This window comes from Sabethes cyaneus, chromosome 2 (assembly GCF_943734655.1).
Source record: "Sabethes cyaneus chromosome 2, idSabCyanKW18_F2, whole genome shotgun sequence".
NCBI classification, from domain to species: domain Eukaryota; kingdom Metazoa; phylum Arthropoda; class Insecta; order Diptera; family Culicidae; genus Sabethes; species Sabethes cyaneus.
Genome location: NC_071354.1, coordinates 237,635,540 through 237,650,030, shown reverse-complemented (window position 1 = coordinate 237,650,030; position 14,491 = coordinate 237,635,540). Strand labels below are relative to the sequence as shown.

At 38.6% G+C, this 14,491-nt stretch overlaps 1 protein-coding gene across 1 annotated transcript in view; it reads right to left on the bottom strand.

Moving 5' to 3' along the window:
* Window positions 1-5,583: 5,583 nt before the first annotated feature.
* The window catches only part of LOC128735039 (homeobox protein PKNOX1-like), a 195,857-nt gene continuing 186,949 nt past the window's right edge, over window positions 5,584-14,491 (bottom strand). The window contains exons 10-11 of the mRNA XM_053829499.1: window positions 8,927-8,999; window positions 5,584-8,854 (exon numbers count right to left, since the gene is read on the bottom strand). Of these exons, the coding sequence (XP_053685474.1) occupies window positions 8,511-8,854; window positions 8,927-8,999 (417 nt within the window). The 3' untranslated portion in view covers window positions 5,584-8,510. The remainder of the gene's footprint in view (window positions 8,855-8,926; window positions 9,000-14,491) is intronic.

Here is a 14,491-nt window from a genome sequence, read left to right as displayed (position 1 = left end):
AATGGTACATTCCGCTTAAGGTTTTTCGCAAAATGATATTCGGCGAAATGTTGTACAATCATGGCGAATATTACTAACCGCTTTCTGGCTATGCAATGAGGGGACAGGGGAGTTGTTTTCTACTCTACTGTGTGGAAAAATTACAAATTTGTATATTAAACTACCCATTTCTGGTAACTAGTAAGCATTAACATAAGCAGTACATCAGCATATCTGGCATTTTATACTGCACGTTGTTGTATATTATAACTTTTTGGCTGCATACTGCCCATAAATGGAAGACAGTCACATATGCAAAAACGTGCAGCGGCGAAAAACGCATTTGAAACCGCTACAATTTTTTCTTAAATATTGAGTAAATTTCGGAAACAAATCGTCCAAATCATCATAATATTTCTTGAGTGTACATTATAGAATACTTTTACAAGCAATTTGTTCACAAGTGACCTACAATTTGTTCCAAAACTTATAAAAACTGCCGAAGTTACTGATATGCGTTTATTTGTGCTTGAATAAGCAAGAATAAACGCATAACAGTCACACTCACAGCATGCCTTGATCCTTGCGTTGCCGGTGAGCCGGTGACTGCCGATGGAGTATTTTCAAAACCACGTGTCGTTGTTGTTTTGATAATTCACGTACACGTTTAATTCAACTGTTTCAAATGTCTGTATTGAACTATTTGAAATTTTACGGGAGTAAGGATAACTCTGAAGATAAACTTCCAGTTCCTAGCATTTTCTGCTTTTATTTGTAATTTGTTATCGTGGGGTCGCATAAGGGGTTTTGTTCAACTCAGAAACTGGTCGCTTTCCTGTGTCAGGAACACTCCCAGAACGTGTCCGAGTGTGACCAATGTGATCCTGGACATATTATATGACGACAAATGAACTATTCTGAGCTAGTTTTGCACTTTCGCGTAGTTAGAGATGTCACATGTTGTATTTAAGTTCTATTCAGAAACTGATCCCTGTAGGGGTATCCGGAGCATTTCCGGATATGTGGTTAGATATGGTCAATGACGTCTTGAACACTTTATACAACTACCAATGGTCTAGTTTTGCAAATTCGAGTACTTAGACGTGTCGTATAATGGAATTATTGTGATTCAAGGTGATTCAAGTTCCATATATTCCGGAACTTGTTCCGACTATAGCTTCGGAACCGTGTATCCGCTCCAAATTTTCTTCAATAGGTTCTTGTAGGCCATAAAATCTTTCGTTTGGTAGTTGTTGCAATCAAATCGGTTCAGGAATTTCCAAAATCAAATGCTTATTCATATATTTTCACTACTGTGACTGTTATGCGTTTATTTGTAATATGGGACTGACATAGTTTAATATTTTTTTCAACATTTTGGGAACAAACATAGCTTTTTTGTTTGAAATATTGAAAGAATAGGTAATTTAAAGATGATTCCCAGGTTTATCTCAAAAATGGTGAAAAGTTATCTGGGACTGTTATGCGTTTATGGGCAGCATAGGTGTTGTAAATTGGCATCCAAAATTGTATTCAAATTTTTCGTGTCGGTAATTGGCTGTAAATTAGCATTGTCAGCACTATAAGAAGGTTATCAGTAAAGTAGCTGTGTATTTTACCAAAATAGCATTTAAGGCGACTTAAATGCTCATTGGCCTACATTTGAATAGCATTGGTGATGCTTATTGGTAACCTGGGATGCTTTCATAGTTACGTAACTGCCAAAATGAATCATCTAAGGTTGAACTCCTCAGAAACTTGCAAAACTCGAGATTGTGACAAAGATCATCCGAGATTCATGATTTAAGTACAACACATGTTAATTTGTGACAATACGAAGTTTGTCGGGTAAGCTAGTGTAAAGTAAAACAATAGTTAAGCAATGCAAAACGTAGGAAAAATCAGTAAAATTGCAGTAAAATATCAGCAAAAATATCAACCTATCGGTATGCTTTGTAAATGGAGTTGCAGCGTACATTTTTGCATGCATTCCACATTACCAGCACTCTGAACAAAAAATGTATGTGAATAGATCTTTATTCAACTTTTATACAGCAAACCTGCCAGAACTGGAGTCACAAGGTCTGTGCTGGAGTTTTAAATTGTTCTATGATCTTTTATTCTATTGATGGTGGTTTTAATAGATCAGTTTATCATGTCCGAGCGTAGAAGACAGCGTTCGATTTGAGCTGATTTGTACTCAAATCACTATCTACTTTCAAAATCAACCTTGCAGTGCAAATTTTGTTGCCTTGTATTTTTTTGCTTATAATATTGTTTCACTCTACATTAAAGTGTAAATAGAGGTAATAAAGCCGGTATTTTTTGTGTTTTATCTTAAAAACCTATAAAGTATCCGAGCATAGACGACTTCTCCCTAGTTGAACACACTTGAAGGGTAATCATGCAAGTACCTGGCAAGAAAACAACACTACAAGACTATCGAACATTCCACTATGGGCCAGAAATTGAAATTTCGGGACAAATATATTTGCGGTTAAACGGCGTATCTCAGCTCAATGTAGTCTTCGGCAACTTTTTGAATGAAAAAATGATGCATCTTTAGAAGGGGTCGTCCAATATTTACGTGTTCCTTTAACAACAATTTAAGTAATAACTTTTTGAGTAAATTTTTTTTCACTTTTTTGGTTTAAAAATATTAAAGATAAACCAATTTCAAGTATTTTTTCTGAAGATATCAAACTTCTACCTTTTACCCATTTTCGGCAATAGACCTTTGTTTATAAACGACCCCTCAAATCACATTTCTTCTTGTAATATGTTTATTTCAACAGACAGCTCAATGTGATGTTCTAGACAACATTTTGCACATAAAAGAGCAATATTTTTGCTGAAGACTGTTTTGCTTTTTCTGCATTAATCAATAAAATATAACTGTTTTTAGGCTAAAAACCGTTTGATGAAAAATGTGTATATTTTCAAAGGTGGTGTCTTTGGAGAAGTAAAATAATAAAATATAGCGCATCTACCTGCACTATTAGGATGACCATGAATTCACCTATTAGGATGATACCAACTTTTGTTTTCTTAAATAATTTTAAAAAAAAGTTTTTTTCTCCAAAAGTTGCAGAAAATACTAAAATAAGCAACTTTGCTGAATAAAGTAACTATCTATCTCTTACCGGTTACGAAATATAATGATGTGTTAAAAAAGAGCACTTAAAAATCAATTACACTCAATAACTTTGCACACGATTATTTTATTGCTTTCAAATGTTCTACAAAGTTATTTAGTATGTTGAAATACGTATTTTCTGTAAAGACTGTTTGACGCTAGGACGCATATTTATTTATTTATAAAATGTATGAGAAAAAAATTCACACTATTCCCAGGTATTCCCAGCCATGGTATTCCCAGGTATTCTCTGAAATACATATTTGGGCAGATAGCTTTAATAATTCCCTACAAATTGGTATGCAAACTAATTGCAGATACTTGCAGATGGCTAAGATATTCGGATTTTTCATCAGACGGCTTTGAACCTAAAATCAGTTATATCTTATTAATTAAGGCATATAAAGCAAAACAGTCTTCAGCAAAAATATTCCTCTTTTATGTGCAAAATATTTTCTAGAACAACATATTGAGCTGTCTGTTGAAATAAACATGCTACAAGAAGAAATATGATTTGAGGGGTCGTTTAAAAACAAAGGTCTATTGCTGAAAATGGGTAAAAGGTGGAAGTTTCATATCTTCAGAAAAATTACTTGAAATTGGTTTATCTTTAATATTTTGAGACCAAAAAGGTGAAATAAAGTTTACACAAAAAGTTATTACCTAAATTGTTGTTTAAGTAACGCTTAAATATTGGACGACCCCTTCAAAATATGCATCAATTTTTTATTCAAAAAGTTGCCGAAGACCACATTGAGCTGAGACATACTGTTTAACCGCAAATATTTTTGTCCCGAAATTTTAATTTCTGGCCCATAGTGCGTTGTACGGCCGTCATGTCAACTTTGCGAATGCATCTCTTGATTCTACTAATCAACTTGTTTGCAATTCGTGGCTCTCCAGTTATTTTTGTACACCAAGGAACTCAAAATTCCGAAGAAATCTTCGATTGGGCACACTGAGACAGATTTCTCGGGTCGTGGGTTCAGAAACGATTGTGTTTTTTTGGCGTAATGCGATGATACTCTATCCGGTAAAAACACGTCCATCTGCATGATGTATTAGTAGAAAGGGGATCAAAAATTTCCTCAAATATTCGTCTGGTGCATCTTAATTGAAAGTCAAACCAGAGGGCTTGTTGTTGAAGAAACGAGAAAGAGAACGATGCCTTTCTGCGTCCATAATTTTGGTTGGTCTTCCAGTACCTTGCTTGCGAATAGTTGTTGGGCATCTTAGGATATGGTAAACAGTCGAAGCCGCAACATATTCGCTTTTTAAATGTTGTACCGTATACTTTTTGCTGAGATATCTGTGACAGTTCGTAGAAGTGTACAACGCGCTCCCTACATGCTTCTTGTTTCGACGCCATACTTGGGAAAACTGAGCAAGCATAAACAAAACAAAAAATGTTAACAAAAAGAGAAGTGAGAGAGAGCTAACACATACATACTCTCATTTCTCTCTGAGCTCGTTTGTTGTTGAGCATAAGGGCCGCGAAAAAATTCCAAAATTTTAGTTGCAACCCGTTACTAGAGGCAATAAGTTCACGACATAAATGACATCTTTAATGCCCTGGCTACTAAGATTGTTTTTCTTGAAAAGAAAAAGTACGAAATACCTATGAATGAATTTCAACCAATTGTCAAACTTGCAATGCTATGCTGGGGGGCTCCGTAGCCGCAAGGTTACCGAGTCTGCTTTGACAAGCGAGTGGTCGTGGTAGAATCAAGCCATTCGATGTCAAGTGACTTTAGCATGGGTTTATTCTCAGGCCCCTCCATTTTACCCTTCCTTCGTGCTGAATTCTATATTTACCCTCTGAAGCCTCTTGACAGTGCAAATGTCCCTCCTATAGTTAAGTGTACTGGTCAGAGGTACGAATGAGTCCTCGCCAGGGACGGCTATAATATGGGATAGTGCTGGCAGCGAGGAATAAGTGGGTAAAGTAGATTAAGCTTTGAAGGAAGGGTAAACCCCAATACAAGCAAGCACGCATAAAATTTAATAAGCATATCGCTCACTCAATAGCGATTATAGCAAAAAGAAATGCAGTGCAGGTCATACAGCAAACACCCGGGCGATATTACAATAGATCAACTATACTGGTCGCAGTAATGAGTCCACACATGGAAAAAAAATGCTATGCTGGATTGCGACTTTTCTAGGAAGAAACGGCGGTTTTGACGTAGGACTACGCAGGAAAAAAAATCAAAAAAGGGAAAATTGGTCGGGTTTTGAACGTTGATAACTCAGCTCGGTTCAATGGTTGTTTGTCAATATTTTTGCATCGATTGATTGGACTTAAATGATTGTTTTTAATTTTTCTACTTACGTAATGTCACACCGCACGTCGGGGCCATTGGGAAGCTTTTTTTCAGCCGGGGCCAGGACTTTCTTTCCGTTCTTCTAGTACGGACCACACTCGGGGCTCAGGCTCCGGGGCTTCAGGTTTCAAAGTTTATGTTCAATTTTATTTCACCGGCTGGATGGCGAGTTACTAGTCAATTAATCAATAATCAATAATGAGTGTTATGCGTGTGTCTGTGTCAGTGTTGTTTTTTTTTATAATTTGAAGATTTTCTTTTTGTTGTATACATTCTAAACTGTCTGCACTTCTAGGTTTTTTGCTTATTTTGCATCTACTAATCCTTCTGCTGCACACTACACAGTTAGTTTTTGCGCTTCCTTCTTTGATTTCCAATTTTCGTACTAGTTTACTAGTCAATTTTGAATTTCAATTTTCTGCTGTGGTATAGTTAGATTCCAAAGTGTGTGTCTGTGTGTTTGCTTGCTTAATCAGCGATAATTTCTAAACTTACTTTTACCGAGACGGTTTTTTCTGTGCTTTGCTTTTCTTGCTTGCTTGCTTGCTGCTCATGCTACGATCCCTCTAAAATATGGCACGGAAGCCACGGATTTGTTTGTTTTCTTCGTATATCTTCAGTTAGTAACGGGTTAACTTAGAAAAGAACTGTTCAACTCAAGTGCTTTTTTTTTTCTTTCTTCGTTATTACAGTATTGTTCAGTTTTTTCTTAGATTCAACTTTTGTTTTTCTCTTTGTACAGGGGGTGAAACTGGGGTTGAAGCGTTTTACTTTGCTTTGTTTTAGTCATTCACAAGAAAGTATAGACCGAATTTAGCACGAAAAAAGTATAGTTATTTATATCCGAATCTTCTTACGTAGAGCGGAGAAAATTGCTCGACCCCAAAGTGGCAGCTCGCGGGTAATTATAATGGGCCACGGTAATTAGGCACCGATCAACGCCTAGCACTAGGACTAGCACTAGGAGGTGACTGCAATTATGATTAATGAACTCCGGCTTTGTTATCAAGATGGCTTGCTGCGATGCCATCTCAACAATCACGCACGCAACACCGCAGGTATTTGAGCTGTCACTTTGAGGTTTCTGCTGCTGCTGCTGCTGCTACTTGGTTGGTTTGCCTTTTCCTAGCTGCTATGTGAAATTATTTTTCAAGGTTAATTTATTCGCTAAGAATTGAAATGCTATTTACAGTATGTTCAAACGACTTGACGACATGCCGGCCGACGTTTCATCCTATCCTATTTTTTTAAGGTATACGTTCTGAGGGTAGATTGTACCGTAAACTAAATCAAGATAAATAGGAAAATAAGTTCTAAATAGTAAACATTTTACGTATACAGGTTTCAATCAGCAGTTTAATTATGAGTGTATCAGTGTGTGTTTTGTGTGTGTGTGTTTTTTCTGCGTAATTTATTTACGTCTCAGACAATTGGCATTCGGTTTCCTCTTGATTAGCTACTAAATAAACTTATTCGTAGAGTTGGTATACTTTGCTCTCACCGCCACACTTTTCGTTAGTTTGCTTTTTGTTTTTAATAGTTATGACACAGAGATAGGAATTTTACGTATTTTTGTTGCATTTCAGTTTTTTCAGTTTTTTCAGTGGACTGTTTTCATTGTAGTAGTAGTTGCAGTAGTAGTAGTAGTAGTTTGTTGTTCTTCTTTTTGTTGTTGTTGTTTGATTAGCAAGAGATATGAAAATCAAATAAATCTATTATCACAGGCTTAATTCTTCCTCGTTTTAAATTTGCTGTTGCTCTACTCATTCATTGTTAGTTAGTGTGTATTCCTAAAACATCGTTACTTCCGTTACAATCTATTTCATATTCACTTGTTTCGATTACGTATATCCGTTGCTTGGTTAACATAAGCTTAATGGTTTTGAACTTCTTTAAGACAACCCAAGTTTTACACTAAAATAATGGTAAATCGTTATATTCCTACTTGAAAGAGCGTATACAGTAGCTTGGCTTGGCTTGTTGTTGACTTAGTGATCGTCCTCTCTCTAGGCTGTTTCCGAGTTTCCGAGAGCCGCTTGGTAAGAGGCATTAAAATGAATTCCACCTTTCCTCCCTCCCTTTTTTCGTCCCTGCCAGCCCTTTTTCTGTGTAGACCTAGAGCATTCAGTGTCCGCTTGATCGTGTTAATTGGCATTATCATAAGCATTCAATTATCGCTTAATTCGATAATTTATATTCGTGAAAGTGTGCCCTTTTTCCTCTCGATTCTTCGGCCGCGCTTGCATTGGAATATACAAAATCTATATGTAAATAATATTTATTCATGCAATCGTTTTCTGTATTTAACCTGAACTTTTTTTTGGGAGTTGTTTTTTTTCCTGTTCTCTGTTCAGTGTATTTTCAGTGCGTTTAATTGAGTTACGAATGTTTGTTTATTCTCGAATGCCTTTTTCTCGGGCTTCTCTGGCTTGGGGGGGGCGGCGACGGGCGCGGGAGGGACCTCATTATTTGTAATAAATATTAATCAATTCAACTTCATCATCGCACGGGAAAACGCACGAATATCCTCGACCTGATGATGATGATGTTTTTTCTCTCATTGTTCGTGTGCTTTACCGGTTCCTAAAGGGGCGCGGAGGTCGAAAGGCAGGACGACTGTGGCACTGATACTTATTAATTAATTATCATATTTTCATCATTTCGTCCTGAGAGTGATATCATAATTATTTATGCGCTCAGGTTCTCTCCCGTCTGCTAGTGGTGGTGGTGGTGGTGAACCAGGTCTTACCTTGTTTTTTTATTTCGAATAATTAAATAAATTCAGCACGTTATTTACAATCTAGGTGCTGCTAGGAGTTGTTCCTTACCTAATGTAGATGGTTTTCTAAACTCTACCACTGCACTGAGTACGACAGTGTGTTTCTTCCAAGCAATTATGACTTCCTCGAACAAATCAACAATGAAAAAAATAAGACTCACTAGCGAGATTAAGATTAGTTTTACAAAAACCTAAACCGAACGTTAAACTAGAATTGGTATGGCATTCGTTAAGTTGCTCTCAGTATACATCGGTTGCATTTTATGAGTTGGTGATGGTGGGGATTCTCAGCTCAGCGGCCCCCCGGATTGGAATCATCTTCTGAGCTTAGCTGCTGCTGCTGCTGCTGCAGCAGCTGCTGGGGCTGGCCGGGATAGAAAAATCGGCCCGCATGGTTGGTCAATTTTGCCGATGCAGCAACGAGCAGCATTCGCTCCGCTTCCATCGAACGGCTGATGTTGGAGCTAATGTTTTCGATGTCGGCCAGCAGTGGTGGAGTCGAGAAGTGATCCAGCTGAGGGTTATCTGCTGCTCCAGTAGTCCAGTAGCATTTGCTCGGGGTGGCCTGAACTGAGCTGTTGGACTGATCCACCGTGGAGGACGTTTGTGAGGATGATGGCGATGAGGGACTTTGACCTGCGGTCGATTGTGGGTGATTTAATGATTAGAGTGTTTTAGTATTTTGGAGAAAAGATGAAGAAAACTTACGGGTACTGTCGGATGGTTGATCTAGCATCGGTTGCAGGATGCGGCGTCGGGCATTGATGAACCAGTTATTGACCTACAGTAATAAAATAAAAATTAAATGTATTGATATATGCTGAGCATTTTTAGTGCATTTGTTTTATTAGGTTTGAGCTTCATGGTGTAATGTATGGAGTACCGCAAGGTAGTCATTTGAAACCGCTTCTATTATTGTTATATAGCGTTCGTATTGATGAATGAACTGCTTGTCGTAATTGATAATGCCCTCGTATTAGTTTACGACGTCGATCTGTTCTGAAGTTGTTTTATCCAGTGAAGAAGAAGGAAGATTGCCTGAAGCTTTAAACTGATCTGCTTGCTTTTTGGCCTTTCTGTTCTAGATATGAGGTGCGAATTCGCAACGCTAAATGTGCTAAAATATTTTTTACTCGCTGTTTAATCGTGATAATATTAGATTGCAAATTGAATGAATGAAACATCAAAGGAATGAGCGGGGTTAAGGACTTTTAACCATTTGGTCATTCACCACGCACTTAGAACGCGCTGTCGTCAATGTGTGTCCAATTATTACATTTTTCATCGATTTCAAGGTAGCGTACGATACAGTCGACCTAGAATAACTACGACCGATAATGTGCGAGAACGAGAACATCTTTCCAGATCACGGCTAGGTTTTACGGGAGTACTCTCAACCAGGGCTTGAAACGGGATCGCAAGTTGAATGTGACTGCGTGAATGCGTACGCTTTCCGCATTCAACCTGCGCTTTTTGAACGATCATTTGACTGTTTTGTGAATCTAATCAATCTGCCGCTTGCGCTGCTGCCGTCTTACAGTGTGACACATATGTTTTCGAACAAAACCAAAGTCATATATTTTTCTAAATAATCGCTTTATTTCGGATTTTAGTTTTAGAAGTTGTTTACCCATGTATACAGAACGCAACAAACATTCATTATTCTATTGAATCGCCTTTTGCCTGGATAACAAATGCTTCTTAAAGTCGTTACACGCGGCACGCACTACTGCACTACTGTTGAAAGCAATAATATTCTTCACCATACACTCCCCGAACGTAAGGCATCAAATTTGGTTCTAAAACCATTTCTAGATAATATTTTGCATTAACTTTCACATTCTTGGCAATAAACACAAGAGGAAGTTTCCCTTTCTTTGAAAAGCCTCCTCAAACCATGACTGCTAATGAAATTTGGTATCGTGGTACATTCCGTTTGTGCTTTAGAACGTCGATGACCGAAATTGACCACAACCGATCATTTTGAGCATGACGCGGGGTTTGAAGAACAAACAACTTCTCATTAGGAGAGATCCCTTCGAAATCACCGTCTCGACGGAGCAGCAGTTTGCATCTTTCCTGCCGTTTTTGTTTTGTTGCTTCCGTTAATCCATGGATTTTACGTTTTGACGTAGGACTACGTCTTTGTTTACTATACTGGGACTGGGTAGCACTTTGTGAAAACGAAAATAGAAATGTAACGTTTGAATGAAAGATTTCAAATACTAATAACTGCTAAACTACTGAACAAAACTGAACAATTTATATGTCGTTGGATAGATAAAATGACCAGCAATTTTTTAGGGGGTAAGAGAGCAATTTTAAGCAAGGTGTGAGAGGGGGGACTCCTATACAAATGAAACACAACTTTCCTCAAAACTCTAGAACTAATCAAGCAAATGGAACCAAATTTGGGGTTTGTAGGGATTTCAGAAGGCAAGAATTTTTCTATGGTAAATTAAGACCCCTCCCCTTTTTAGGAGGGGGAGGGAGCATACAAATAATATTCAAATTTCCTCATAACTCGAGAACTATTCGAGCAAAAGGAACAAAAATTGGCTTGTGGGGGTTTTCGGAGGTAAGATGTTTATCTATGGTGTACTGAGACCCCTTCTTCTTCTAAGAAGAGGAGCTCCCATACAAATGAAATACAAATTTCCTCATAACTCTAGAACTAATCAAGCAAATGAAACCAAATTTGGCATGTGAGGGTTTTAGAAGGTAGGAATTGTTTCTATAGTATAATGAGACCCATCCGTCTTTTAACAGTGGGGGGGGGGGGGTTCTATGATGGTGGATTAGAACCTTTGCTTTCTTTAAGAAGGGGAGATCCTATTCAAATGAAATACAAATTTCTTCATAACTCGAGAACTAATTAAGCAAATGGCACGAAATTTGGCGTGTGGGGTTTTTGGAGGCATGAGTTTATTTTGAATATATTTATTTTATGATGCTTTGAGACCCCTCACCCCTGTGGTAGGAGGATAATTCATTACCATTTCAACCTTTATTTAAATTTCTATGTCTAAAAGGTTGCAGGTATTGTACTTATGAACCCCCGTCCACGTTTTTCAAAGCCACCATTGCATTAAATGAAGAATTGAATCTGAATATTTCGCTCTTCTCTCTTGAATATTTACTTAAACAACTCACAGATTCTTATAAACATACATATGCCAGAAATGCAGTTTACATTAGTCTTTGATCTGATGATCTGATATAGTACTACGTCACCCTTTCGTACAACCCTTAGGGCTGCATACCTTGTAGTTTTTTCAATGCTTTCACATCCAGATCCATTTTCGAAATTCGACGAAGAGATTCCCTGCTCAACTGCCATTTTCCGTGCGGACCGCTCGCAACTGCGACAAATTCACTCTCGAGAAACCTTTTTGACCTCTGCAGTTCTAACGCGTCGTTTTCTTCCGGTTTTTTACGGTTTTCGACAGATCCCGTTTCGACAAATCTTTTTACTATATAGTACGCAAATCCTCTTTTTATGCCGAGATGTTTGAGATGTAGCACCGTTTCGGAATTCACTTATTATCAACGACCGTAACTCGAACATTGGTACGTGTACACCGAACGAGATGCAATACGCAAATGAAACTACGTCAAGTAAGACTTAAGTCATGATGACACACACACATGATATTAGTTTGATTGTATTAATTGTATATGCCGTTGCAAGCATAAAATGATTTTTGTTCGAATATATATGTGTCACACTGTATAATTCATGCGACCTCTCAAGAGAAGCCCACAGTCGTTCTACCGCTTTTTTCTAAATCGGCTGCTTACAGTAATAGTTTGTTAGTGTCGGTCCGATGCAAGCGAAAAGTTCGTTTGCTTTAGACGGAGTCCGACCGACTTCTTCCATGCACATGTAGAGGTTGTTTTTTTGTAGTATTGAATCACGGTTGCTTTTCGTTAGCGTGGTGACTGCTAGTCATTTGACTGTTTTGCAATCATTCGCTGCTCCAAACGGTAAAGGCAATTTGATCGAAACGAAAATGTTAAAAAGGTTTCAAATGCATTCATTCTACCGTTCAAAACGGAGGCGTGACTGAGCAAGCTACTAGTGGCGTTATGTATAGCGTTCATATTCCACCACTAAACAGACGGTGTCAATTTGATTGCGCGGTGATGTGACTGCGGTAGAAAAAAAAGGATCGGTTGGAGCCTTGGGCGAAAGGTTTCTACGTTTTTCGCTGCGATCGTTTCAATCGTATTCTTTACAAGCGCAGCGCAGCTTTGGAGGAGTACTGATTTTTGGCGCCCGGCAACATCCCTGCAATGTCGATACGTCAGCTAGCAACTTACAACAGGTTTGGGTTACTGCGAACATCCGAGGTTTAAAATTTTTTTTAGGGCGGTGTATATCCCTCCCGCCCAAAGCCAAGATACCGTTGTGATTGAGGCGCATGTTTCCTCTATTCGCGGGCTGTGCACAAAAAAAAAACATTCAATTGACGGTATTTTGATTTGCGGCGACTATAATCCAACCACACATTACTCGGGACCGCAAAGACGACAAGATTCGCCACATGAACACTTGGTGCGGCGACTGCACGGAATGGACGGAATGGATTTTCTCAACCTCCAACAAGGCTAATTTGGAGCTTGGTAGATTGCTTAATTTGGGTTTTCATTCTGCTGAGCCTGCGGTATCTGTTGACATGTGTGATGCCCCACTGCTCCCCGTTGATACCCATCACCCCCCCGATGTTGATTTCGTTACCTGCTTTTAACAACTGTATGGAAAACCATGCGCCTCCTGAAATTGGGCATCAGCAATTGAATTATCGCAAGATAGATTTTGGCCTACTAGCAGGCTGAAGTAGGCTGAAAACCTCTCGAATATAGAATAATAATAATAAGAGTTTTTATTTATTTCGACTGGGAAATTTTATTGGGTATAAAATGGGGAAGGCAAATGAGGAGCGTCCAATATAGCTCTAGCTATCCCAAGCCCCTACCTAGCGCCTCCACGTGGCCATACCCGGTAATGCTCTATTGAGTAGCCAAGCTAGGAGGTGCGATACTGTGTGGTTCCCGGCTGCCTGTTCTCATAATCGAGGTTTTGGGCAGACGGTGGAGCCACACGATCTGGTAAGCTTAATGTAAGTTATTTTAATTATTTTTTTTCGTTTTAGCTTATGAAGCATTTACTGCTTTATAGTGAAATCTTTGGCTAATACGAGTGTTAATACTGCACATGGATATTGGATACCAGAAGAAAAATTAAATTATTTATTAGAAGCACCTATGGAAACTAAAAGGACGCAACTCTATTCCATTCGAAGGACTGCTGGTGAGATTGTTCTATTTTTACCCATATATACCACATTTCATAAATAAACTAGAATCGGGAAGAGGGAGGGACCATCAGAGCACTTGTTTGAAGCGGTGGGCCTAGGGAGAGTGAAACAGTCAACTTTCTAGGGTTAATCTTGGCCCGATTAACAACACATCGTGGATAATGAGCGGGCTCTTCTCCCCACCTGCTGGAGTCATTCTGCATTAAGACGGTTTATTCAACGATTGACTCCGGTGACTTAGATCTTGGAAGGAGATTCTCTAAATCCCTGGTACGTGTAAGTGATGTTGCTTGTCGACCAATTCCCTTTTGGCCCTTCATACAAGAGTTGGGAAGCATGACCAATCGTTGAATATGTTCAACTCTTTTTGACATGATAGGCTCATTGCTATGAACGGATGTTCTGCTAAGGCAGGTGGTAGTACCATATATTCATATTCATTTCAACTGGGAAATTTTATTCAATATGAGAGAGTTGGCTGATATGACTAGCTTATTTTGTGATCATATTCCTGTGGCTCCAGTCTAATTTACCATTTACATATTAAGAAACGTCTCACATCGCCATATACTACTTGCCTTTTGCGTACATTGAATCACAATATACAATATTTCTCCGCTGGACCAGATGGAATTCCTGCCGCTATTTTTTGTCACTGCGCGTCAGAACTATCTGAGGCACATTGTAGCATTTTTAACATGTTCTATATGCAAGGAAAATTTTCTGATATCTGCGCTACATGTTCCCTGTCCATAAGCGTAATAAGATTTTTGAAATTATCGTCAGCACCGCAATCCTCAACCGTACTAAGAACTACATACATATCCATCTACCAGCGCGGAATCATGCCAGGCCGGTTTGTTTCAACTAATTTACTCGACTTCACTTTTTCTTGCAACGCGCAACTCAAGGAAAAAACACAAGTGGACGCAGTATACATGGACTTGAAGGC